This window comes from Chlorocebus sabaeus, chromosome 23, assembly GCF_047675955.1.
Source record: "Chlorocebus sabaeus isolate Y175 chromosome 23, mChlSab1.0.hap1, whole genome shotgun sequence".
Lineage (NCBI taxonomy): Eukaryota > Metazoa > Chordata > Mammalia > Primates > Cercopithecidae > Chlorocebus > Chlorocebus sabaeus.
In genome coordinates, this window is record NC_132926.1 from 35,979,519 (window position 1) to 36,006,863 (window position 27,345).

Consider the following 27,345-nt stretch of genomic DNA (forward strand, 5'->3'; position numbering starts at 1 on the left):
CATAGCAAGCCTAAGAAGTAGGTATTACCATTATCTCCTGATTCCCATGATAATCCAGAGGTCCAAGGGTTGAAGGAACTCGCCTAAAGCCATAGAGCTAGCCTGGGACACAGCATCAATGCAAACCCAGTCATCTGACTCCAAAGCCCGTGAATGCTACCACCACGGCACCCTGACCCTGCCTTCCTCTGCTGACCCATTAGTTTTGTCTAAAGTTGCATGCAGAGCGACCCCATCATCAGCTAAACCCGTAAGTCCTAAAAAATGCTACCTTCGGGCCGGGCGCGGTGGCTCACGCCTGTAATCCCAGCATTTTGGGAGGCCGAGGAGGGCGGATCACGAGGTCGGGAGATCGAGACAATCTTGGCTAACACAGTGAAACCCCGTCTCTACTAAAAATACAAAAAATTAGCCGGGCATGGTGGCAGGCGCCTGTAGTCCCAGCTACTCGGGAGGCTGAGGCAGGAGAATGGCGTGAACCCGGGAGGCGGAGCTTGTTGTGAGCCGAGATCACGCCACTGCACTCCAGTCTGGGCGACAGAGCGAGACTCCGTCTAAAAAAAAAATCGATCCTCTTCTCTTTATTCTTCTACTCTTCGCTTGTGTCAATTAAAAAAGAAATCTGTTTGCCATCCAGGAAGCATACAGGTAAAGGCAGAACACAGATGTAGAAGAAAAAAACATTGAAAAACAAAAAGTCCCTAAAAGGGTAGGGAAATAACGCTATTCATTGAATGCCATACACCTCTCAGGAGCAGAAGCATATAAAGAAGTTCCCACAATTTTTTCCTCAGAGAACCTTGTCATCTGAAGGTAGGGAAGCTAGGTAAATACGCATGAAAAACAAATACAAAAGGACTCAGAGACAAGCTAAAACTAATTATAGCCTTATGAATCTAAATTTAGAAATGCTGACAAATTACCAAATTGAGCAGAGTGACCAGTGGGTTGGGTTTAAAAAAATGGGGGCCCCTGCGCAGTGGCTCATGCCTGTAATCCCAGGCCGAGGCAGGTGGATCATCTGAGGTCGGGAGTTCAAGACCGGCCTGACCAACCTGGAGAAACCCTGTCTCTCCTGAAAATACAGAATTAGCTGGGTGTGGTGGCACATGCCTATAATTCCAGTTACTCAGGAGGCTGAGGCAGGAGAATCTCTTGAATCCAGGAGGCAGAGGTTGCAGTGAGCCAAGATCGTGCAATTGCACTCCAGCCTGGGCAACAAGAACGAAAGTCCGTATCAATAAAATAAAATAAATAAATCGGGGGAGGCTGGGCATGGTGGCTCATGCCTATAATCCCAGCACTTTGGGAGGCCAAGGCAGGTGGATCACAGTTAGCAGGTCAAGACCAGCCTGACCAACATGGTGAAACCCTGTCTCTACTAAAAATGCAAAAATTAGCTGGGCATAATGGCACGCCCCTGTAATCCCAGCTACTCAGGAGGCTGAGGTGGGAGAATTGCTTAAACCCGGGAGGTGGAGGCTGAGTGAGCCAAGATTGTGCCACTGCACTCCAGCCTGGGTCATATAGAGCGAGACCCCGTCTTGGGAAAAAAAAAAATTAAATAAATCAGGGAGGAATTGAGTTTTGTTGTGAGGTTTTGAAGAATGAATGCGATATGGTTTGAAAGTTGTAAAAGGTATAACACACAATTACATTGTGGTAACTAGCTCAGTTAAGCCAGGGAAGAGATTATTATGGGGAACAGGTAAGCTTTTTCCATTTTAATCAGACTAATGTTTATAGACAAATATTAAAAATAGCTGACATTTTAAAATGCTTACTATATGCCAGACATACACATATACATAAACAGAGTTTATACACATATTATTTCTTTAATCCTCATAGCAATCCTATGAGTTACACATTATTATTATCCCTATTTCACAGAGTGGTTAGCTGAATTGCCTGAGGTCACCTGGCTAGTAAATGATGATCTCTGTCTGAATCACAGCCTAAGCTCTTATCCACTATGACACCTTTCTAAATTCATTTACCTAGAGGGCATTTTACATAGGCTAGCAAATAATTGACAATTCCCAATTAAGAAGCCATGTTACTAAGCTGTAACACATTTATTTTCTAAGTATCTCTTGAATGTGTCTACCTTTCTCTATCTTTACTGTCACCACCATAGTCCAAGACCCCATCACATTTCACCAGGACAATTGCAATACCCTTCTGTTTCCACTTTTGCTCTTTTCCATTCTTCCTCAGAATGATTTTTATAAAATACAAATAGGGGCCAGGCACGGTGGCTCATGCCTATAATCCCAGCACTTTGGGAGGCCGAGGTTGGTGCATCATTTGAGGTCAGGAGTTCGACACCAGCCTGGCCAACATGGCGAAAACCCATCTCTACTAAAAAGACAAAAATTAGCCAGGCGTGGTAGCAAGCACCTGTAATCCTAGCTACTCAGGAGACTGAGGCAGGAGAACTGCTTGAACTCGGGAGGTGGAGGTTGCAGTGAGCTGAGATTGCACCACTGTACTCCAGCTTGGGGGACAAGAGTGAGACTCCGTCTCAAAAAAAAAAAAAAAAAAAAAAAATACAAATAGGACCATGTCTCTTCCTTGCTTAAAATCCTTTGATGGCCTCCCATTGCTCTTAATGTCTGTCCCTTCCACTAGACTCGAAGCTCTCTGAAGGGTGTGGCAGTGCCTGTCTTTTTCTTTTTTTTTTTGAGTCTCACTCTGTCGCCCAGACTGGAGTGCAATGTTGCGATCTCAGCTCACTGCAACCTCCGCCTCCTGGGTTCAAGCGATTCTTCTGTCTCAGGACTGTAGCTAGGACTACAGGCACGTTCCACCACGTCCGGCTAATTTTTGCACTTTTAGCAGAGACATGGTTTCACCATATTGGTCAGGCTGGTCTCAAACTCCTGACTTCAGGTGACCCACCTGCCTCGGACTCTCAAAGTGCTGGGATTACAGGCGTAGCCCACCGTGCCCAGTTGTGCCTTTTTCTTTTTTGTTGTTTTTTAGACTGAATCTCGCTCTGTCGCCAAGCTGGAGTGCAGTGGCGCGATCTCAGCTCACTGCAAGCTCCTCCTCCCAGGTTCTCGCCATTCTCCTGCCTCAGCCTTCCGAGTAGCTGGGACTACAGGCGCCCGCCGCCACCACGCCCGGATAATTTTTTGTATTTTTAGTAGAGACAGGGTTTCACCGTCTTGGCCAGGTGAACGCCTGACCTCATGATCTATCCCCCCTTCCCTCTCAAAGTGCTAGGATTACAGGTGTGAGCCACGGCGTCGGGCCAATCTTTTCTTTTTTCTTGAGACGGAGTCTCACTCTGTCGCCCAGGATGGAGTGCAGTGGTGCCATCTCGACTCAGGGCACCCTCCATCTCCTAGATTCAAGCAATTCTCCTGCCTCAGCCTCCCGAGTAGCTGGGACTACAGGTGCACGCCACCATACCCAGCTAATTTTTCTATTTTTAGTAGAGACGGGGTTTCACCACGTTGGCCAGGCTGGTCTCAAACTCCTGACCTCAGGTCATCCACCCACCTTGGCCTCCCAAAATAATGCTATTATGGCCACCGCGCCTGGCCCTGTTTGGTAGCAGTCTAAACAGTCTCAGCCAGGCAATGGGACCAGGTAGGCTTTCAGTCTCTCGCTTAAAAATGGAGATTGTTGGCCGGGCACGGTGGCTCACGCCTGTAATCCCAACACTTTGGGAGGCCGAGGCGGGCGGATCACGAGGTCAAGAGATCGAGACCATCCTGGCCAACATGGTGAAACCCCGCTTCTACTGAAAATACAAAAATTAGCTGGGCGCGGTGGCGCGCGCCTGTAGACCCAGCTACTAAGGAGGCTAGGGCAGGAGAATCGCTTGAACCCAGGAGGCGGAAGTTGCAGTGAGCCGAGATCTCGCCGCTGCACTCCAGCCTGGGCGACAGAGCGATATTGCGTCTCAAAAACAACAACGATAACAAAAAGGAGATTGTTAATACGCGGTTATACAATGTCTAAATGCTGGGCTGTTGAATGCCACTGACAGTAATAAATATCTGTGCATAGTGGCAAGCCATAAGTAGCACCTCAGTCACCGAATAGTAATTAACTGCGTATCCTGGCATCCCGAGAGGCAACCAGCTCTACCGGGTGAAAAAGTTGATGGCCAAGGCACTCCAACCTAACCAGGGCACACTCGCGATGTTCTGAGATCCCACACTGCATCATGGACTTTGTAGTTCAACATGCCAGTGACGTCACTGCCGGTTCCTCTCTGAGTGGGCCTATCGGGCAGACTTCCGATAACCCGTTTTTCTCTGGGAATTGTAGTCAGTAAGCGCCTGCTGGGCCTCTGCTCGAGTGTTCTGGGAACTACACTTCCCGGCGGGCTGTGAGATGCCTTGGCCGTAGTTGGTAAGGAGCCGGATGATTGCCTCAGCAGGTGTGAAGCGTGTGCTTTAGTTTCGTGGGAGGCCTGGCATCCTCGAGAGGGAGGGGAAAGGTTGTAACCACTGCTTTGTGGAGGTCGCCAGGGTCATTGTCGTGGATTTGTACAGTCGGCTGGGCGGTGCAATGGCGGTGAGTTTGAGCGGGAAGAGTCCACAGGGGCCCTGGAGCCGGACTGACCAGTCTCTAGGGGCTGTCCATGTGCTGTCCTGAAGGGAAAGTCCTTTTCTAAAAGAGAGCCACGCTTAAGGCGTGCCTGTCGTAGAGGCTTTGCTGTTTCTTGCTAGCTCATGAACCAGGAACTGATGTCTGTTAACTTTACTTGGTACTTGGATATCATATTTGTTATTTCTCTGGCGTTTCTAAAATCAAGGTGGAGAGCCGGACACGGTGGCTCACTGCTGTAATCCCAGCACTTTGGGAAGCCGAGACAGGTGGATCATTTGAGGTCAGGAGTTCGAGACCATCCTGGCCAACATGGTGAGACCCCGTCTCTACCAAAAATACAAAAATTAGCCGGGCGTAGTGGTGCGCGCCTGTTAACCCAGCTTCTTGGGAGGTTGAGGCAGGATAGTTGCCTGAACCCGGGAGACGGAGGCTGCTGTGAGCCGAGATCGCGCCACTGCACTCCAGCCTGGGCGACAGAGTGAGACTCCGTCTTAAAAATAAAATAAATAAATAAAACCGAGGTGGAGAGAGGAGTATGTAAGTTGATTCCTACTTCCAGCAAAAAAAAAAAAAAAATTGAGCGCCTCTCCGTAAAATGGACACAAATCTCTCCTTTCATAGTGTTTTTGTGTGTGGGTAATATTGTGTCAGGTGCTGATAAATGCTATGGGGAAAAAATAGAGCAGGAAGGGGTGCTAGGGAGTGTACAGTGGGGGTAGTACAGTTGTAGTTTTTTTTTTTTTTTTTTTTTTTTTTTTTTACTTTTTTTAAATTTGAGAGAGATTCTCACTCTGTGGCCCAGACTGGAATGCAGTGGCGTGATCATGGCTCACTGCAGACCTTAGGGCTCAAGCGATCCTCACATCTCAGCCTCCCCACAGCTGGTACTACAGGCGTGCTCCATTACACCCGGCTAATTTTTTGTATTTTTAGTAGGGACGGGGTTTCGAACTTCTGGGCTCAAGCGATCCTTCTGCCTCAGCCTCCGAAAGTGCTGGGACTGCAGATGAGCCATCCCACCCGTTTTTTGTTTTTTTTTTTGTCTTGAGACGGAGTCTTGCTCTGTTGCCAGGCTGGAGTGCAGTGGTGCGATCTCGGCTCACTGCAACCTCCGCCTCCCAGGTTCAAGCGGTACTCCTGCCTCAACTTCCTGAGTAGCTGGGACTACAGACGCGCGCCACTACGCCCAGCTAATTTTTTTGTATTTTAGTAGAGACGGGGTTTCACAGGATACCCCTTTAAGAAGAAAGGAGGTGGCCGGGCGCGGTGGCTCACGCCTGTAATCCCAGCACTTTGGGAGGCCGAGGCGGGTGGATCACAAGGTCAGGAGATCGAGACCATGGTGAAACCCCGTCTCTACTAAAAAATAGAAAAAAAATTAGCCGGACGCAGTGGCGGGCGCCTGTAGTCCCAGCTACTCGGGAGGCTGAGGTAGGAGAATGGCGTGAACCCAGGAGGCGGAGCTTGCAGTGAGCCGAGATTGCGCCACTGCACTCCAGCCTGGGCGACAGAGCGAGACTCCGTCTCAAAAAAAAAAAAAAAAAAAAGAAGAAAGGAGGCTGTGGCCACAGATTTCCTCAGGGATAGCCAGGGGCACCATGCTTAATTCACAGGGAGTCCCTCTTCTTCTCACCATGTTGGCCAGGATGGGCTCGATCTCCTGACCTCGTGATCCGCCCGCCTCAGCTTCCCAAAGTGCTGGGATTACAAGTGTGAGCCATCGCGCCTGTCCTGTTGCAATTTTTAAAAGGATGAATAAGGAAGGCTTTGCTAAAAAGGTGGCAAAAACGAGGTAAGAGAGCAACCTATGCAACTATAGGAAGAAAGAGATTTCCAGGCAGAGGCAACAGTGTAAGTGAAAAGCAAGGATCCTGGGTAGAAGCCAGGGATGTTTCTAAACATCCTGCAGTGCACAGGACAACCTCTGAAAATAAAGAATTATTTAGCCCAAAGTGTAAGTAGTGCCAAAGTTTGGGAACTCTGATTTAGTTAAATAACCTTTTGTTACCAGTGAGGAAGTTGAGTCTCAGATTGATCAAATGACTTGCTTAAAGTTATACAACAAGTTGGTGTTTGGGCCAATATCAGATTTTATTACACTTGATCTTTGAGGTTTTGAGAAACAAGTTTTTCTGAGAAACAGAAAACTCAAATAAGAACTTTCTTGCATTTGCCGTACTCAGTACAATGAAAAGAAACTCATAGTTCTAAGTAATTTGTAAAATACTTGCTTTCATATTCTTCTTTATAATGGTCATACTTTTAATTTTTATTTGTATTGTCATTTTTTTTTTTTTGAAATGGAGTCTCACTCTTGCCCAGGGTGGAGTGCAGTGGTGTGATCTCAGTTCACTGCAGCCTCTGCCTCCCAGGTTCAAGTGATTCTCCCACTTCAGCTTCCTGAATAGCTGGGACTACAGGTGTGTGCCACTACGCCCAGCTAATTTTTGTATTTTTTGGTATAGATGGGGTTTCACCATGTTGGCCAGACTGGTCTTGAACGCCTGACCTCAAGTGATCTGCCCACCTTGGCCTCTCAGAGTGCTGGGATTACAGGTGTGAGCCACCGCACCTGGCCATATTTTTTGTTTTTTGAGACAGGGACTCACTCTATCAATCAGGCTGTAGTGCAGTGGTACAATCATAGCTCACTGCAGCCAGCCTTGACCTCCTGGGTTCAAGTGATCCTCTGGCCTCAGTGTTCCCATGCCCTGCCCATGGTAGTTTTTAGGTAAAAAGGTATTTTTTTTTTGAGACAGAGTCTAGCTCTGTCGCCCAGGCTGGAGTGCGGTGGCGCGATCTTGGCTCACTGCAAGCTTTGCCTCCTGGGTTCATGCCATTCTCCTGCCTCAGCCTCCCGAGTAGCTGGGACTACAGGCGCCCACCACCACTCCCCGCTAATTTTTTGCATTCTTAGTAGAGACAGGGTTTCACCGTGTTAGCCAGGATGGTCTCGATCTCATCTCCTGACCTCATGATCCGCCTGCCTTGGCCTCCCGAAGTGCTGGGATTACAGGTGTGAGCCACTGCGCCCAGCCGATATTTGTTACATAACTTCTGTGTCTATGGGATTGTACTTGGTGCTAAGGTGACCATAAAAGATTTAAAAGTTCCTGCCTGTTGGGAATTTACAGCCCAACTGCATAAATGTCTTAAAATCATTTGGTTCTATTTAACAGAAGTCAACTCAAGTTGGTTAAGGAGGAGTTTAGTAATAAAGTGGAAGTTGGCCTAGTGCAATGGTTCAAGCCTGTAATCTCAGCACTTTGGGAAGCTAAGGCTGGTGGATTGCTTGAGCCTAGGAGTTCAAGACCAGCCCGGGCAACATGGTAAAACCCTGTATCTACAAAAAAATACAAAAACTAACTGGGTGTGGTGATGCATATGCCTGTAGTCCCAGCTATTCAGGAGGCTGAGGTGGGAGGATTGAGCCCAGGAGGTCAAGGCTGCAGTGAGCTGTGCTTGCACCATCATGCTCCAGCCTGAGTGGCAGAGGGAGACCCTCTCTCTCTCTCTCACAGACACATACACATAAATACAGTGAAATTTCATATTACCCATGACTGTCGGGTAGGAGATATAACTAGGCTTTCTGAGGCCCTACATACTTTTGCCTTTGTGGGTGGGTCCTTTCCCCTGTAAAAATATTAGAAATTATATTTTACAGACTGGGCGGGGTGGCTCATGCCTGTAATGACAGCAGTTTGAAAGGCTGAGATGGGTGGACAACCTGAGATCAGGAGTTTGAGACCAACCTGGCCAACATGGTGAAACCTCGTCTCTACCAAAAATACAAAAATTAACCGGGTGTGGTGGTGTGCGCCTATAATCCCAGCTACTTCGGAGACTGAGGCAGGAGAATTGCTTGAACCCCAGAGATGGAGGTTTCAGTGAGCTGAGATTGCTCTCGCTCTGTTGCCTAGGCTAGAGTGCAGTGGCTCCATCTTGGCTCACTGCAACCGCTGCCTCTTGGGTTCAAGTAATTCTCTGTCTATGCTTCCCGAGTAGCTGAGATTATAGGTGCGTGCCACCACATCCGGCTAATTTTTGTATTTTTAGTAGAGACGTGGTTTCGCCATATTGGCCAGGTTGGTCTCGAACTCCTAGCCTCAGGTGATCCACCAACCTCAGCCTCTCAAAGTGCTGGGATTACAGGCATGAGCCACCGCGCCCGGCCAAAAAAATTGTTTTTCTTGTAAAGAGGAGGTCTTGCTATGTTGCCTAGGCTGGTCTCAAACTCCTGGCCTCAAATAATCCTCCCTCCTCAACCTTCCAAAGTTGGGATTATAGACATGAGGCACTATATCCAGTCAAGTTACTTATTAAGAAGAGGTTTTGGAGTGAGAGGGGGTAGCGGAGTTGATAATCTAAATGAAGGTGGTTAGTAGCAGGAATGGAAAGGGATGAACAGATGTGCAGGCTTATTATTTCTTAGGAAAGAAAATACCTTATACAATCACTGTTTTATGGAAACTTGAAAAGAGTCCAGTTTTTTTTTTTTTTTTAAATTTATTTTTTGGGACGGAGTTTTGCTCTTGTTGCCCAGGCTGGAGTGGAATGGCGCGATCTTGGCTCACTGCAACTTCCACCTCCTGGGTTCAAGCGATTCTCCTGCCTCAGCCTCCCAAGTAGCTGGAATTACGGGTGCGTGCTACCTTGCCTAGCTAATTTTTGTGTTTTTAGTAGAGATGGGGTTTCACCATGTTGGAGAGGCTCGTCTCTAACTCCTGACCTCTGGTGATCCTCTCGCCTCGGCCTCCCAAAGTGCTGGAATCACAGGCATGAGCCACCATGTCCAGCCTGTTTTATTTTAATTTCGTACGAACAGTTCTTTAACAATTTTGGAGACAAGTTCTCTGTCAGTATCTTTGATATTCGTGTATTTTAACTAAATAGAAACATTTGATGATAATGTTACGTTGTAGTATATAATTTTAAAAAAGCATATGAAAGCCTTTTACATATTTCAGTAGTTGTTCAACCATTTCTTTGAGGTTTCAGGTAGACAGGTCATGATAATCCCAATTTTTTTTTCCGATGGAGTCTTGCTGTGTTACCCAAGCTGGAGTGTAGTGGCATGATCTCGGCTCACTGCAGCCTCCACCTCCCTGGTTCAAGTGATTCTCCTGCCTCAGCCTCCCGAGTTGCTGAGATTACAGGTACCTGCCACCACACCCAGCTAATTTTTGTATTTTAGTAGAGACGGGTTTTCCTCTGTTGGCTAGGCTGGTCTTGAACTCCTGACCTCAAGCAATCCACCCGCCTTGGCCTCCCAAAGTGCTGGGATTACACGCATGAGCCACTGCGCCTGGCTGATAACCCTAATTTTAAATGTTCATTTAAAATTCAAGATAACCATGGAAAAATCAGTCTATCAGTGAGCAGCTCACTTCTGTGAACCCAATTCTTTTTTAAAGCAAGCATGCTGAAATACAGAGTGGATTAGTCTCTTTGTGTCCAATAGGAAAGAAAAGGAACAGCCAAAGTGGACTTTTTGAAGAAGATTGAGAAAGAAATCCAACAGAAATGGGATACTGAGAGAGTGTTTGAGGTCAATGCATCTAATTTAGAGAAACAGACCAGGTGAGTAATAGTGTTTGTGAAGTTCTGCACATTGTATTTCTAAAACCATTGGCTTTATAGTATAGAAACAGCTTGGTGGAACCCATAAGGTAGATTGTATTTATAATGCCTGAAACAGGGTAAAGGAGGTGACTTTCACTTTCTGCATATGAATTAGGATCTTTTTTCTTATGGGATTTGTAAAGTTTTTTTTCTAAAGTTTTGTTTTAAAGACTACAGTATTTTAAATATTTAGACAAAGAAGGATGGTTTGAGATTTTTTCCTTTGCTGACTGATAAAACAAAGTTATTCTGTTAGACTTATATTATAACGATTATTATCTCCAAAGACAGAACATATAAACTTTTATGTTTTTTCTTTATGAGTAAACCTAATGCTTGTAAAAGTATAAATGTTGAAGATATTATTTCCTAAATACTGCATTGCCTTGATACTAAAATAATACTGATTTAAAGACAAGCATAGATAATGACATGATATTTGGAGAAACAAAAACAAAATAATTCCCCCAAACAGTGCCACAATAAATGTATGCATCAATTATAAGATATATCCCAGATTCGTATATGTTGAGATGTAAGAAAATGTGCTTTTTCAGATTGAAGAAATACGGTTATAATGGTTATAATAACAACAATAATAGTAAGTTAACATTGAACACTTACTGTGTGCTAGCAAATGTGGCAGGTTTTTTACATGTATATTCTCATTTAATCTTTTTCTTTTTTTTTTTTTTTTTGAGACGGAGTCTCGCTCTGTTGCCTAGGCTGGAGTGCAATGGCACGATCTTGGCTCACTGCAAGCTCCGCCTCCCTGGTTCACTGGCCTCCCTGAGGCCATTCTCAGCCTCCCAAGTAGCTGGGACTACAGGCACCTGCCACCACACACAGCTAATTTTTTTGTATTTTTTTTAGTAGAGATGGGGTTTCACTGTGTTAGCCAGGATGGTCTCGATCTTCTGACCTCGTGATCCTCCTTCCTTGGCCTCCCAAAGTGCTGGGATTACAGGGATGAGCCACCGCGCCTGTCCCCTTAATCTTCTTTTTCTTTCTTTCTTTTTTATTTTTATTTTTTGAGACAAAGTCTTGCTCTGTCGTCAGGCTGGAGTGCAGTGGCGCCATCTCAGCTCACTGCAACCTCGGACTCCCTGGTTCAAGCGATTCTCCTGCCTCAGCCTCCTTAGTAGCTGGGATTACAGGCACATGCCACCACGCCCAGCTAATTTTTGTATTTTTAGTAGAGATGAGGTTTCACTATGTTGCCCAGGGTGGTCTTGATTTCCTGACCTGGTGATCTGCCTGTCTCGGCCTCCCAAAGTGCTGGGATTACAGGCATGAGCCAGCACACCTAGCCTTTTTCTTTTTTTTTTTTTTCAGACAAAGTCTTGCTCTGTCATTCAAGCTGGAGTGCAGTGGCACAAGCATATCTCACTGTAACCTCAAACTCCTGAGCTCAAGTAATCCTTCTTCCTTGGCCTTCTGAGTAGCTGGGACTACAGGCATGCGCCACCATGCCTGGCTAATTTGTTTTTTCTTAGAGACAGGGTCTTGTTATGTTGCCCAGGCTGCTCTCAAACTCCTGGCTTCAAGTGATCCTTCTGCCTTGGCCTCTCAAAGCTCTTAAGATTATAAGACATGAGCCATCACTCCCGGCCTCATTTTATCTTTTAATTTTTTTTTTATTTTTTTGAGGTGGCGTCTTGCTCTCTTGCCTAGGCTGGAGTGCAGTGGCATGATCTCGGCTCACGGCAACCTCTGCCTCCCGGGTTCAATGATTCTCCTGCCTCAGCCTCCCCAGTAGCTGGGATTACAGGTGCGTGCCACCATGCCTGGCTAATTTTTAATTTTTATTTTTAATAGAGATGGGGTTTTGCCACGTTGGCCAATCTGGTCTCAAACTCAGATGATCCACCTGCCTTGGACTCCCAAAGTGCTGGGATTGCAGGTGTGAGCCACTGCCCCCGGCCATACTCTTTTTTTTTTTTTTTTATTTTATTTTTTTAAATTTGGAGACAGAGTCTGTGGTGTCAGATAGAGTGAGCCTCTGTCACCCAGGCTGGAGTGCAGTTGTGTGATCTCAGCTCACTGCAACCTCTGTCTCCTGGGCTGAGGTGATCCTCCCACCTCAGCCTCCTGAGTAGCTGGGACTATAGGTGCACACCACCACACCCAGCTAATTTTTCTATTTTTAGTAGAAATGGGGTCTTGTTGTGTTGCTGAGGCTGGTCTCAACTCCTGGGCTCAAGTGATCTGCCCACCCTGGCCTCCCAAAGTGCCAGGATTATAAGCATGGGCCACTGCGCCCAGCCTTTTAAAAATTTCTTTTGTAGAAATGAAATTTCGCTGTCTTACCCAGGCTAGTCTTGAACTCGTGGGCTCAAGTAATCCTCCCACCTTTGCCTCCCAAAGTGTTGGGATTACAGGTTTGAGCCACCATGGCTGGTCTTAATCTTCTCAATATCCTTTAAGGTTAACAACTTTTAAAATTTTTACAGCTGAGGAAACTGAGGCACAGAGAGGCTAAGTAACCAGTTCAAGGTGTTACATCACTGGGAATTGACTGGGCCTGGGCTTGTTTTTAGGACTTTCTGATTCAAAAGTCTGTTTTCCTTGCTTATTAAGCTATGTTCTAATGGATATATATATATATTTTTGAGACGGAGTTTTGCTCTTGTTGCCCAGGCTGGAGCACAATGGTGTGATCTCGGCTCACCACAACCTCTGATTCCCGGGTTCAAGCGATTCTCCTACCTCACCCTCCCCTGTAGCTGGGATTACAGGCATGTGCCACCACACCTGGCTAATTTTGTATTTTTAGTAGAGACGGGGTTTCTCCACGTTAGTCAGGCTGGTCTCGAACTCCCAACCTCAGGTGATCCTCTTTCCTTGACCTCTCAAAGTGCTGGGATTACAGGTGTGAGCCACCAGGACCCAGCCTATGTTTTGTTTTGTTTTGTTTTGTTTTGTTTTTCAAGAGAAAAAGAAATTGCTGTAATACAGTCTCTGGTGTTATACTTTAAGCTATAATTTGAAGCTTCTATTTGCTTCTAGAGGTTTGGTTAACTTTAAGGTAATTTAAAATAATTAAAAGTGAACTGAAAAAGCTTCTTTGTTTAGTGAAAGAGAATTAACTATAGGTGTATGCAGTAACACTGAAGAAAGTAATATAATGTCAAGTGAAGAAGGCAAATTGCAGAAATCTACATGAAGTATGCCGTTTTTTTGTATAAAACTCACCAGTGAGCAAAACTAAATGATAAATTGTTTAAGGGTGCTGGCAAGTGTGCAAACTATTCAAAAACAAGGGAATGATAAAAGCTAATTTCAGAATGTTGGTTTCTCTTGTGGGACGGTAGAGAGGAAACAGGTAGTTTCAGTGGGTTCATAAGTCAGATGGTATGTTTACAAGTGTTCATTTCATTATGCTTCATAACATAGTGTGTATGTTAGATATTCTTCATAAGAAAAAAGAATACAGGCCAGGCATTGTGGCTCATGAGCTCATGCTTATGGTGGTTCTTATATTGAGAACCCTGTCTTTACAAAAACAACTAAAAAATTTAAAAAAATATAATAAGCTTTAAAGGATGCTTTTAAAGTGAATCTGTCCCATATCATGTAATATTGAGGATGTTTTATATTACCTGAGGGACTTTGAATTACTGTATATATATCTCGTATCTAGTGAAAACAAATCTCATTTATTCAGTAAAACATTAAATTAGCCTAGGTTCATAAGGGCATTAAAGAATTTTTTTTTTTTTTAGTTTATTATCTTTTCTTTTGTTTTTTTTTTGAGATGGAGTCTCACTTTTGCCCAGGCTGGAGTGCAGTGGTATCATCTCAGCTCACTGCAACCTCTGCCTCTCAGGTTCAGGCGATTCTTTTTTTTTGTTTTTGTTTTTTTTTTGAGACGGGGTCTCGCTCTGTCGCCCAGGCTGGAGTGCAGTGGCGTGATCTCGGCTCACTGCAAGCTCCACCTCCCGGGTTTACGCCATTCTCCTGCCTCAGCCTCCCGAGTAGCTGGGACTACAGGCGCCCGCCACCTCGCCCAGCTAGTTTTTTGTATTTTTTAGTAGAGACGGGGTTTCACCGTGTTAGCCAGGATGGTCTCGATCTCCTGACCTCGTGATCCGCCCATCTCAGCCTCCCAAAGTGCTGGGATTACAGGCTTGAGCCACCGCGCCCGGCCTTCAGGCGATTCTTGATTCTCATGATTCAACCACTAGAGTAGCTGGGATTATCAGCGCATGCCACCATGCCCAGCTAGTTTTTGTATTTTTAGTAGAGACAAGGTTTCACCATGTTGCCCAGGCTGGTCTCGAACCCCTGGCCTCAAGCAGTCTACCAGCCTTGGCGTCCCGAAGTGTTGGGATTACAAGTGTGAGCCACTGCGCCTGACCTAGTGTATTGTCTTTACTCAAGTATTTTAGTTTAAATTAAACCTCTAGTATTTGTTACAAGGCTATTTAATTCTCAATAGCAACCTATAAATGTCTTGTAAATCTGAAGTAATTTTCAATTTTAGAGAGTTTTAAATTTCTGGATTTACAAATTTACTTTTAAATATTTTTTAAATAATTAAACTTAAACAAGTTATTTATATCAAGCACTTCCTTCACCCCACTTCCTTATTGTAAAAGGAACTTAACATTTCTTCTTCTATACTTTCTTTTTTATATTGTTGTTTTGCAGCAAGGGCAAGTATTTTGTAACCTTCCCATATCCATATATGAATGGACGCCTTCATTTGGGACACACGTTTTCTTTATCCAAATGTGAGGTAATGTTTCCCTATGTTTGCTATGATGGGGAGGAAGGTTTTTAACGAATATTGTTTTGAGGAAAATGGCATCTATAGAATTTATTATTTCCTGTTAAGAGAACTTAAAATTCCTTAAAGCATAATTTTTACATTTAAGTAATTTATTTTTATTTATTTATTTTTTGAGATGGAGTCTTGCTCTGTCGCCAGGCTGGAGTACAGTGGCGTGATCTCGGCTCACTGCAACCTCTGCCTCCCGGGTTCAAGCGATTCTCCTGCCTCAGCCTCTCGAGTAGCTGGGACTACAGGCATGCGCCACCATGCCCAGCTAATTTTTGTATTTTTAGTAGACACAGGATTTCACCATATTGGTCAGGATAGCCTCAAACTCTTGACCTTGTGATGCACCAGCCTCAGCCTCTGAAAGTGCTGGGATTACAGGCATGAGCCACTGCACCCAGCCCATTTAAGTAATTTAATTTTTATATTTAATTTTCATGTGCCGTGTGAGTATGTGTGCAAAGGTCTGGGCATGTATGCATATTCAAAAGTAATTCCTAGATTGGTGAGTTTTGGAATACCTACAATCTAACTGGCGTTCCAAAGGAGGATGTGAAGAAGAAAACTAAACTAATTTTTTTGTGTGAAAATTCACATTTTGTATTTGTCTGGCATTTACATTTGCAATTTAAATTTGATTTTATTTCTGTAGTTTGCTGTAGGGTACCAGCGATTGAAAGGAAAATGTTGTCTGTTTCCCTTTGGCCTGCACTGTACTGGAATGCCTATTAAGGTAAGATTGCTAATAAGATTGGTTTCTACTCTTTTTAGTTTGGATCTAATAGTAATACCCAATTCAAGAGCTTAAAATAGGATTTTCAAGTATTGCTGCATTAAAGTATGAAATGAGTTGAATTTATTATAGTGAAAATTTATTTAAAAATAACATTTGAAGAAGTGCTTAAATAAAGGGCATCCATTATGGTCTAAGTGATCACTAAGTGATTTTAATGTCTTTTGGTTGCCTTGTATATTTATGTCTGTATTACAATTAGGTAATAACTGATTCTATTTTACTAAAAGGAAAAATGTACAGCCATTGTGCACTTGTGACATATGTAAGATGCCGGCATAAAATAATAAATGGTTATATTGTATTTTGATCATTTTTGCAAATATCTTCATTTGTGATAAGTTTGTATTAGAAATAATTCTCAATGAAGAATAGGAAAGAAAAGTAGAGTTGAAAGGATTCCCTTATATAATAGGATTAGGAAATTTAAATCCTGTTTCTTTTTATTCTCCAACATTTTATTTTATTTTACTTTATTTATTTTTTGAGACGGAGTTTAGCTTTTGTCGTCCAGGCTGCAGTGCAATGGTGTGATCTTGGCTCACTGCAAACTTCTTCAAGGTTCAAACTTCCCCAGGTTCAAGCAATTCTTCTGCCTCAACCTCCCGAGTAGCTGGGATTACAGGCACCCGCTACCACGCCTGGCTAATTTTTATATTTTTAGTAGAGACGAGGCTTCACTGTGTTGGCTAGGCTGGTCTGGAACTCCTGACCTCAGTTGATCCACCCACCTCGGCCTTCCAAAGTATTGGGATTACAAGCGTGAGCCACCATGCCCGGCCTTCTCCAACCTTTTATTTTAAAGAACGTCAGTCCTACAGAAAAGGTGGAATGGTAGTACAATGAACACCCTCCACCCTTCACCTGTAGTTATAAAGTATTAACGTTTGCCATATTTGTTTTAGTTCTGTCTCTCAGCACACATGCATGCATGCGTGCTTCTCTCTCTCTTTTTCTTCTTTTTTTTTTAAATTAAAAAAAATTTTTTTTTGAGTTGGAGTCTTGGTCTGTCACCCAGGCTGGAGTGCGCTGTTGTACTTTTAGTACAGGCGAGGTTTTCCCATGTTGGCCAGGCTGGTTTCAAACTCCTGACCTCAGGTAATCCGCCCACCTTGGCCTCCCAAAGTGCTGGGATTACAGGTGTGAGCCACCATGCCTGGCCCTTCTCCCCCTTCTCTCTCTTTTTCTGTGAACTTTTTGAAAGAAAGTTGCAGACATCATGACATGTTGTTGGTAAATACTTCAGCATGTATTCTGAGAATAAGGACATTCTTCTACATTATCAGAGTCCTGTTATCCCCTCCAAGAAATTCAACATTGATGTTATATTACCATCTTCATCTAATCTGTAGTCAAATTTCTGTAGACTCAAAATGTCCTTTCCTTCTGTTTTTCCCTTTGTTTTTTTTTTTTTTGTTTTGAGATGGATTCTTGCTCTGTTACTCAGTCTGGAGTGCAGTGGTGTGGAGTGTGATCTTGGCTCACCTCTGCCTCCCAGGTTCAAGTGATTGTCTTGCCTCAGCCTCCTGAATATCTGGGATTACAGGTGCCTGCTGCCACGCCTGGCTAATTTTTTGTATTTTTAGTGGAAACAGGGTTTCACCATATTGGGCAGGCTGCTCTCGAACTCCTGGCCTCAAGTGATCCGCCTGCGTTGGCTTCCCAAAGTGCTGGGATTACAGGCATGAGCCACCATGCTCTGCTGTTTTTCACTTTTTATTTTGTGGAGCACACATTGCATCTTGTTATCCATTCTTTTCACTATTTTGTCGTTTTTCGTGATATTGATGTTTTTGAAGTCTAAGCTAGTTATTTTGTAGAATGTCCCATGATATGAGTTTTCTAATTGTTTTTTCATGATTAGGGTTGGGCTAAATATTTTGACAAGAATACTTCATTGTTGAGGTATAAACTTCCCATTGTATCACCTCAAAAGCATATAAAATGGCAATTTGTCCCATTTTAGCGAAATTAAGTTAATCCTGCCAGGTTTCCTCATTCTAAAGGTTACTTTTCCTCCTATAAAATTAAAAAGTAAGGCTAGGCACGGTGGCTCATGCCTGTAATCCCAGCATTCGGGAGGCCAAGGTGGGAGGATCACATGAGGTCAGGAGTTTGAAACCATCCTGGCCAATGTGGTGAAACCCCATCTCTACTAAAAATAAAAAAATTAGCCAGGCATGGTGGCGTGCACCTGTAATTCCAGCTACTTTAGAGGCTGTGGCAGGAGAATCACTTGAACCCGGGAGGTGGGAGTTGCAGTGAGCCCAAACTGCGCCATTGCTCTCCAGCCTGGGCAACAAGAGTAAAATTCCATCTCAAAAAAAAAAGAAATAAATTAAAAAGTAATCTATAGGATAACACTTTGAGAGCCTCTGAATATCCTGTTACTCGATAACCCAGTGGTTTTAGCATCCTTTAAACATCCTTGCCTGTTTTTATTATTGTATTAGTGGTTGAAATTCTTCTAGGTAGAAGAGACTTTTCCATTTAAAAATTTTTTACTTCTGTATTTCTTATTTTTCTCATAACTTTAACAGTGTTTACTTGGTGTCATCTTTGTTTTTGACAGTGGACTCATTGTGGTATAATTGATAAGAGCTAGAGTGGAAAGTTCAGGGTTAAGTCTGTAACTTTGCTAGCTGTATATATAACCTTAAGGTAAATCACTTCATCTCTGTTTGTTTTCTGACTTAAAGCCTATCCTATCTACTTGGTAGGCTTGTGATGATAACTAATAAGAGTATATGTGACAGTAATCTTTAAATTGAGAAACAATGTTATTAATGTTATCCAAAATGATAACACATTATGTTTCCTATGTCTTTATACATCTAATATATGCAGTATATAATATACTCTATTGAATATTCTGGGTGGTGAATAAATGCTTGTGAGTAAATGAGGTAAAATACTAATTTATAAAAAAAAATACTAATTTATAAATTAGTGAATTTTGAGGTACATGATTTATACCTTTATTTTTTTTGAGACATGGGGCTCATTCTTGCTTTGTCGCCCAGGCTAGAGTGCAGTGGTGTAATCTCGGCTCACTGCACCCTCTGCCTCCTGGGTTTAAGCGATCCTCTCACCTCAACCTCCCGAGTAGCTGGGATTACAGGCATGTGCTACCATGCCCAGCTAATTTTTATATTTAGTAGAGACATCATGTTGGCCAGGCTGGTCTCAAACTCCTGACAAGTGATCTGCCTGCCTCAACCTCCCAAAGTGCTGGGATTGTAGGTGTGAGCCACTGCTCCCAGCCTTCGTTTCAGCTTTCTGTAGTGGAGCCACATATGTATCAATGTATTGCAAAAAATTTCAGAATCAATTTTAGTTGGCAATAAAACAGTAAAGAACTGAAATTGTGTCTACCTTGAATTTTGAACTGCATTATCTCTAATGTTCGTTGTAGGCATGTGCTGATAAGTTGAAAAGAGAAATAGAGCTGTATGGTTGCCCCCCTGATTTTCCAGATGAAGAAGAGGAAGAGGAAGAAACAAATGTTAAAACAGAAGATATAATAATTAAGGACAAAGCTAAAGGAAAAAAGGTTTGATAGTGGTTGATATTTATGTTGGTTGAAGTTTTATATTTTTCTGATTTATATGTGCATTCCCAGTACTAGCACAGTGCCCAACACATAAAATGTACTAATTTTTTTAAAGTATCAAAGCAAAAAATTATCTTTCTGACTTCCTGTTGCCTTTTTCCTCTTTTTTGAAGTAATTTTAGATATACAGAAGAACTGCAAGATAGTATAGAGCTGTTACATCTTATATAACTATGATACTGTTTTTCAAATTAAGGAATTAACATTAGTACAGTAGTATTTTCTAGACTTTTCGGATTTTACCAGTGTTTTCACAATGTCCTTTTCTCTTCCAATGTCCAATCCAGGATCCTACATTGCAGTTAGTTGTCATGTGTCCTTACTATGTTTCCTTAATCTTTTCTATCTTTCATTTTCTTCCATGACCTTTATACTTTTAACGAATACTGGTCAGATAATTATAGATTATGCCTCAGTTTGAGTTTGTTCAATGCTTTCTCATCGTTAGATTGAGGTTATTGATTTGGAGGAAGACTATTAGAGAGGTAATTTGTCCTTAAACATTAGGGACTATATGATACTGATATGTCTTATTATTGGTGATGTTAACATTGATCATTTGGTTAAGATGGTGTCTGCCAGGTTTTTCTCCTGTAAAGATTTCATTTTTGTTTTTATAATTAATATATATTTTGGGAGAAATCTTTTGAGGCCATGGAAATAATACTGTGTTTCTTTTTAAATATTTGCTTATTAATTTTAGCATTCATCAGTGGATCTTGCCTACAACAGTTATTACTGTAGTCTTTTAATCGTGATTTTCCATTTTCCTCGTTCCTTTTACATTTATTATCTATAATTCTTCTGAAAGGAAGAGCTGTCTTTTCTCCCCCACTTACTTATTCTGTCCTTTCTATGTCATATGGATTCATGGATATTTACTTTATTCTTTAGGTTATAAATCAATACCATTGAGCTTTTTGTTTTTTAAGAGATGGAGTCTCACTATGTTGCTGGCCTTCAGCTCCGGGGCTCAAGCTGTCTTCTCACCTCAGTCTCCTGAGTAGCTGGAACTATATAGGGTTGTACCGCTGTGCCTGGCTATTGGTTTGTTTTTGTGTGTGTGTGTGTGTGTGTGTATGTGTGTGTGTGTGGTTGTTAACACTATAATTTGTTGTCAAATTGTTCTTTTTTATTGGAATAAAGCTAGAGTAAATAAATTGTTTTAGCTTTGGCCATTGGGAGTTTTTTTTAGCTTGGCTCCTGTGTCCATTAGACATTCCCTCATCTTCCTTTGTTCAAAGCACTTTCTTTCTTTATGGTGTCACAAGCTGTTCCAGGCTTATCTTTTATTTTCCACGATTCAACCAAGGAATCAACCACTTCTCCAAGGTTTCTTTTATTGAAGAATGGTATTCAGAAACTAAGGTCTGAGTGCTGGGTGTGCTCATTGCCTGGGGTATCACTGCTTCTAGGCACTCGCAGTGGAAAGAGCAAGGAAATATATTTATGTCTGCTAAGCCATGCATACATATCTGTTTTTATTTATCTATTTGAATGTTTATTTAAAAAGTAAGTTCATATTGATACCCCTGGCTCCGTTTTAGCACCATGGGTCTCATTCTAGCATTTTCCCTTGGTTTATTTGTGACTTCTTACTACAACAGTGAGACACTTAGCTCTCATAACCTATAGTATATTTATTTGTTCAATCCTAGACTACTAGTAAAGTAGTTTCATAATTGCCAGCCTATACCCCTGGGAGAAATAGTTTTACTGACTAAAGTACAGTGTTTGTGTAATTCCTTTTGTCTTTAGAATCTAATCACACTGTTTTCCAAAACTGCCTAGATCAGCTCCTTTCTTCCCTTCCCCTTGAGTGTGGTTATATAATATATTTGTAATGCAGTTAGATAGATTTGTCACAGTCTGCATTCCTCCTTAGGTTCCTTCAACATCCTGGTTAAAAAATTTACATACCATAAAATTTACTTTTTTTTTGTTTTTTTCAAGACATAGTCTTGCTCTTCACCCAGGCTGGAATACAGTGGCACAGTCTTGGCTCACTGCAACCTCTGCCTCCTGGGTTCAAGCAATTCTCATATTTTAGTCTCCCAAATAGCTGGGATTACAGGCGTGTGCCACCACACCCAGCTAATTTTTGTATTATTATTATTGTTGTTGTTGTTGTTTGAGATGGAGTCTCTCTCTGTTGCCTGGGCTGTAGTACAGAGGCACAGTCTTGGTTCACTGAAACCTCCGCCTCTCGGTTCAAGTGATTCTCCTGCCTCAGCCTCCAGAGTGGCTAGGATTACAGGCGCTCACCACCATGCCCGGCTAATTTTCATATTTTTAGTAGAGATGGGGTTTCACCACATTGGCCAGGCTGGTCTCCATGACCTGACCTCGTGATCCACCCGCCTTGGCCTCCCAAAGTGCTGGGATTACAGGTGTGAGCTACTGTGCCTGGTCCAAAATTTCCTCTTTGTGGTGTATAATTCTGTGGGTTTGAAAATGCCTGCAGTCATGTTTCTACCAGCACAGTGTCCTATAGAGCAGGTCCGGCAGCCCCAGCATTTTCTTATGCTGCCTTATTGTAGTGTTACAGTTTAACCAAATTTCCTACCTTCAACTTCTGTCATTTGGTTGTCTTTTTGATATTCATAGTTTTTGGAAAAGGAGGAAAGTCTTGTGAGGAGCCTCTTTTTTTTTTTTTTTTTTTGAGACGGAGTCTCGCTCTGTCGCCCAGGCTGGAATGCAGTGGCGCGATCTCGGCTCATTGCAAGCTCCGCCTCCCGGGTTCACACCATTCTCCTGCCTCAGTCCCCCGAGTAGCTGGGACTACAGGCGCCCACCACCACGCTCGGCTAATTTTTTGTATTTTTAGTAGAGATAGGGTTTCACCATGTTAGCCAGGATGATCTCGATCTCCTGACCTCGTGATCCTCCCTCCTCGGCCTACCAAAGTGCTGGGATTACAAGCGTAAGCCACCGTGCCCAGCCTGTGAATAGCCTCTTTATAGGTAAATAAGGTAAATGTGGTATGAGGATAAAAGAAACAAGGTTTGGTACTGAGATCTTACCTTCATGATGGGTAGTTCTTTATGTTGCCCTCCATTTAGTTGGTGCCAGTTTCTTGGTGGATATCTTGGCTATACAGTTTGACAGACTAAGTAGTACAACTAATTCCTGCAGTGTTCTGCTGTATCAGCATTATTTTAGAATGTAAAAAAATTACCAAATGGGATTATTTACTTAAAATTACTGTGGTCCTGGATATTAGGCAATTTTTGGTTTTTCCTTTTTTTTAATATCTTGGGTCATTTTCTTGGAGTGTTGGTTATTCTTTGATCGAGTTTATTTTTCTCCATTATTTTCAGAGTAAAGCTGCTGCTAAAGCTGGATCTTCTAAATACCAGTGGGGCATTATGAAGTCCCTTGGTCTGTCTGATACAGAGATAGTAAAATTTTCTGAAGCAGAATATTGGCTAGATTATTTCCCACCACTGGCTATTCAGGATTTAAAGAGAATGGGTTTGAAGGTATGTCTATAAAGAAATACGAGGAAAGCATTTACAAGTATGTGCTTTTTTATTGTGCTTTTGCTTTATTGTGCTTTCCAGGAACTGATTTTTTTACCAATTGAGGATTTGTGGCAACCCTGTGTTGAGCAAGTCTAGTGGCACCATTTTTCCAACAGCATTTGCTTGCTTCATGTCACATTTTGGCAATCATTTTAATATTTCAAACTTTATTATCTGTTATGGTGATCTATATTCAGTGATCTTTGATGTTATTATTCTAATTGTTTTGGGTTGCCACGCACTATACCCATATAAGATGGCAAACTTAATTGGTAAATGTTTGCATTCTGACTGCTGTACTGACTGGCTTATTTCCCTCTTTCTCTCCTTGGGTTTCCCTGTTTTCTTTTTTTCTTTTTTTTGAGACAGAGTCTCGCTCTGTTGCCCAGGCTGGAGTGCAGTGGCATGATCTCGCCTCGTTGCAAGCTCTGCCTCCCGGGTTCACGCCATTCTCCTGCCTCAGCCTCCCGAGTAGCTGGGGCTACAGGCGCCCGCCACCACGCCCGGCTAATTTTTTGTATTTTTAGTAGAGATGGGGTTTTACCGTGTTAGCCAAGATGGTCTCGATCTCCTGACCTCGTGATCCTCCCACCTCGGCCTCCCAGAGTGCTCGGATTACAGGCGTGAGCCACCGCGCCCGGCCAGGTTTCCCTGTTTTCTAATAAACAACAATCTTGAAATGAAGCCAGTTATTAACTTTATAATGACCTCTATGTGAAAGGGAGAGTCGCATGTCTCTCACTTTAAGTAAAAAGCTAGAAATCATTAAGCTTAGTGGGGAAGGCATGTTGAAAGGCAAGACAGGCTAAAAGCTAGGCTTCTTGACCTAACAGTCAGCCAAGTTGTGAATGCAAGGAAAAGTTTTTTTGTTTTTGTTTTTTGAGATGGAGTCTCACTCTGTCACCCAGGCTGTGGTGCAGTGGCGTGGTCTCGGCTCACTGCAACCTCTGCCTCCTGGGTTTAAGCTATTCTTCTGCCTCAGCCTCCCTAGTAGCTGGGATTACAGGCATCTGCCAACATGCCTGGCTGATTTTTGTATTTTTAGTAGAGACAGGGTTTCACCATGTTGGCCAGGTGGGTGTCAAACTCCTGACCTCAAGTGATCCACCTGCCTTGGCCTCCCAAAGTGCTGGGATTACAGGTGTGAGCCACCATGCCTGGCCCACTCCCAAGTTTGAAAGTTCTATTATGAGTAAAATGCTATCAAACAGCATCACATGCTACAGAGAAATCTTTTGTGAAAGGAAGAGTCAATGGATGTGGCAAACTTCATTGTTGTGTTAGTTTAAGAAATTGCCATAGGCCGGGCGTGGTGGCTCAAGCCTGTAATCCCAGCACTTTGGGAGGCTGAGACGGGCGGATCACGCGGTCAGGAGATCGTGACCATCCTGGCTAACACGGTGAAACCCCGTCTCTACTAAAAAATACAAAAAACCAGCTGGGAGAGGTGGCGGGCGCCTGTAGTCCCAGCTACTTGGGAGGCTGAGGCAGGAGAATGGCGTAAACCCGGGAGGCGGAGCTTGCAGTAAACTGAGATCCGGCCACTGCGAGGACTCCGACAAAGAAATTGCCATAGCCATCACAACCTTGAATAGCCACTTCTTTGATCAGTCAGCAGCTGTCATCATTGAGGCAAGCCTCTCCACCAGCACAAAGATTACAACTCACTGAAGGCTCAGATGATTATTAGCATTTTATAGCAATGAGGTTTTTTTTTTTTTTTTTTTTTGAGACGGAGCCTCGCTCTGTCGCCCAGGCTGGAGTGCAGTGGCCGGATCTCAGCTCACTGTAAGCTCTGCCTCCCGGATTCACGCCATTCTCCTGCCTCAGCCTCCCGAGTAGCTGGGACTACAGGCGCCCGCCACCTCGCCCGGCTAGTTTTTTGTATTTTTTAGTAGAGACGGGGTTTCACTGAGATAGCCAGGATGGTCTCGATCTCCTGACCTCGTGATCTGCCCGTCTCGGCCTCCCAAAGTGCTGGGATTACAGGCTTGAGCCACTGTGCCTGGCCAGCAATGAGATATTTTTAAATTAAGGTATATACATTGCCTTTTAAAATATAAGTTTATTGCACACTTAATATAATTCAATATAGTATAAATGTAACATATATGCCTTGGGAAATAAAAAGATTTGTGTGACTTGTTTTGTTGTGTTGGTTTATAACCAAAGCCACAATATCTCCCAGATAAGTCTGTATATTTGTGTGATTATATGAGATTTGGACCAACGCTTAGTTTTAGAATAATGTATTTCCCCTCTATGCCACTAAAGAATTAGTACTGTTATTGTTAGACTAGAACCTAACATTGCTTATGAGTCTTTACTGTTTGTTGAATACTTTACTATTTGTTGAATTGGAATGTATATTGACATATTAACAAGTAGTAGAAAGGAGCTTTGTTCAAAGAATATGAAGAAGCCCAAGTTTAACTTGAATATTTAGGAATATATAAAGGTAGGATTAAATGTTTCTTCTTAATTTATTATAGCTTCTGTATGTTTGTTAATATGTAAATGTATATGCTTAAAAACATACTTTAAGTAAATTAAGGTAATAATTGTGATACACTTTTAATAGTGGAACTTGGAAAATATTTTTTTAGTAGTTGATCTGATTCTAAGTTAGAAGAGTAAATAATTGATTCATAGAAATTCTTATTCAAACAAAATTTGTGTATTTCTCAATAATTGCCTTTTAAAATTTTCCTTTTATAGGTAGACTGGCGTCGTTCCTTCATCACCACTGATGTTAATCCTTACTATGATTCATTTGTCAGATGGCAATTTTTAACATTAAGAGAAAGAAACAAAATTAAATTTGGGAAGCGGTAAGTTTGTTGTACTTGAGCATAATAAAGCAAAAATCAGCTGGGCATGGAGGTTCATGCCTATAATCCCAGTGCTTTGGGAAACTGAGGTGAGGGGATTGCTTGAGACCAGGAGTTTGAGACCGGTCTGGGCCACAAAACGAGACCGCATCTCTCTCTATATAAAAAAATTTAGCCAGGCATGGTGGCATGTACCTGTAGTCCTAGCTGCTTGGGAGGATGGGGCAGGAGGATTGTTTATATGAATAAATAAACACCTTGTAGCCTTCTTTTTCCATTATCTTTCTGTTTTGAAAATACTTTGTTTCTATTCTTTTGTATCCTTTGTTTTCCTTTTTTCCTTACCAGTGTCTTAATTTCTCTGGACTGCTTCGTGTTTATGACAGATATGACCAGGGAGAATGGGAGTGTGGGCTTTTATTATCTTACTAAAGATTCTGTTCCGTATTCCCTACCAAGAAGAAAAGTAATCATTTTATTTGTGTTTTATTTTATATTTTGTTCTATAAATTAAGATTCTTCGTTGATTATGTGGATTAATCAAGGAAAATAACTTAAGAAATGAAAATAAGTTACCTTCCTTGATTAATCTACATAATCAACTACCTTGATAGTTTCATTTGTTAAGACAATTTATGTTTTATAATCTTTCGTTCAGTACCACAAAGCCAAGATCAGTGTGTATTTTCCAGTGGTATTACCTTTGACGAAGGTAGAAAGCTTTCATTAAATAAGTAGGTTGACAGTGGAACTACCATAAGAGTACACATAATAGATACAGATATCTACTCAGAAATTTTAGTTATAAGACATGTAAGAAATTAGGTGCAACATAGGTAAATATGTTAGGATAAAACGTGAATATTATAATAATATTTGTTACTTTTTGTTTATTTTTTAGGCATACCATTTATTCTCCAAAAGATGGACAGCCTTGCATGGATCATGATAGACAAACTGGAGAGGTGATTATTTATGAAACAGAGTAGCTATTATAGTAATCCTTAATATGACCACAGAGTTTAAGAAATAGAAACCTAAAAATAACTTCTTTGCAGTGCTGAGGGATATTGTCCTGATACTCTGGTGGGTATGAAGAGGAGATGGGATATCAATACAGCTACCTGTATTGTGTATAGTACCTAGCTACCGTAAGAGTCATCTGAGGACAGCTGCATCAGTTTGTTACAGGAACGCACATTGTTGAGCCTTACCCCGAAATTGCTGAATCAAAAGTTCTGGGGGTGGGGCCCAGGAATATCTTTTTATGAGCTCTCAATGTGATTTATATGCGTGCTAATGTTATGAAGCACCATCTGGAAAATAAATAGCTCTAAAAAGAAAGCACGGGGAGAGTTAATGAGATATGTGACTTAAGATTTGGTGTCCACAGATTCCATTTATAATTGCTTTGATCATGTGCCTTCTTACTTATTTCCAAAGTACTTCTAGCCATGCCTAGAAGTTCATTCTACATTCTTATAGAACACATTATTAACATTATTCTCTGAAATACTTGAGTAAATCAAGAGTAAGTGATTTGGCTAAATCCATGGCACAGTAAAAATCAATGACAATGCCAGCATCTGAACTTATGATTCCCT

The 27,345-nt window shown here is 42.4% G+C and overlaps 1 protein-coding gene across 1 annotated transcript in view; it reads left to right on the forward strand.

Moving 5' to 3' along the window:
* The first annotated feature begins 4,326 nt into the window (after positions 1-4,326).
* The window catches only part of LARS1 (leucyl-tRNA synthetase 1), a 69,689-nt gene continuing 46,670 nt past the window's right edge, over positions 4,327-27,345 (forward strand). The window contains exons 1-8 of the mRNA XM_008014845.3: positions 4,327-4,536; positions 10,037-10,155; positions 14,851-14,938; positions 15,633-15,713; positions 19,189-19,326; positions 22,707-22,868; positions 25,629-25,741; positions 26,643-26,706. Of these exons, the coding sequence (XP_008013036.3) occupies positions 4,531-4,536; positions 10,037-10,155; positions 14,851-14,938; positions 15,633-15,713; positions 19,189-19,326; positions 22,707-22,868; positions 25,629-25,741; positions 26,643-26,706 (771 nt within the window). The 5' untranslated portion in view covers positions 4,327-4,530. The remainder of the gene's footprint in view (positions 4,537-10,036; positions 10,156-14,850; positions 14,939-15,632; positions 15,714-19,188; positions 19,327-22,706; positions 22,869-25,628; positions 25,742-26,642; positions 26,707-27,345) is intronic.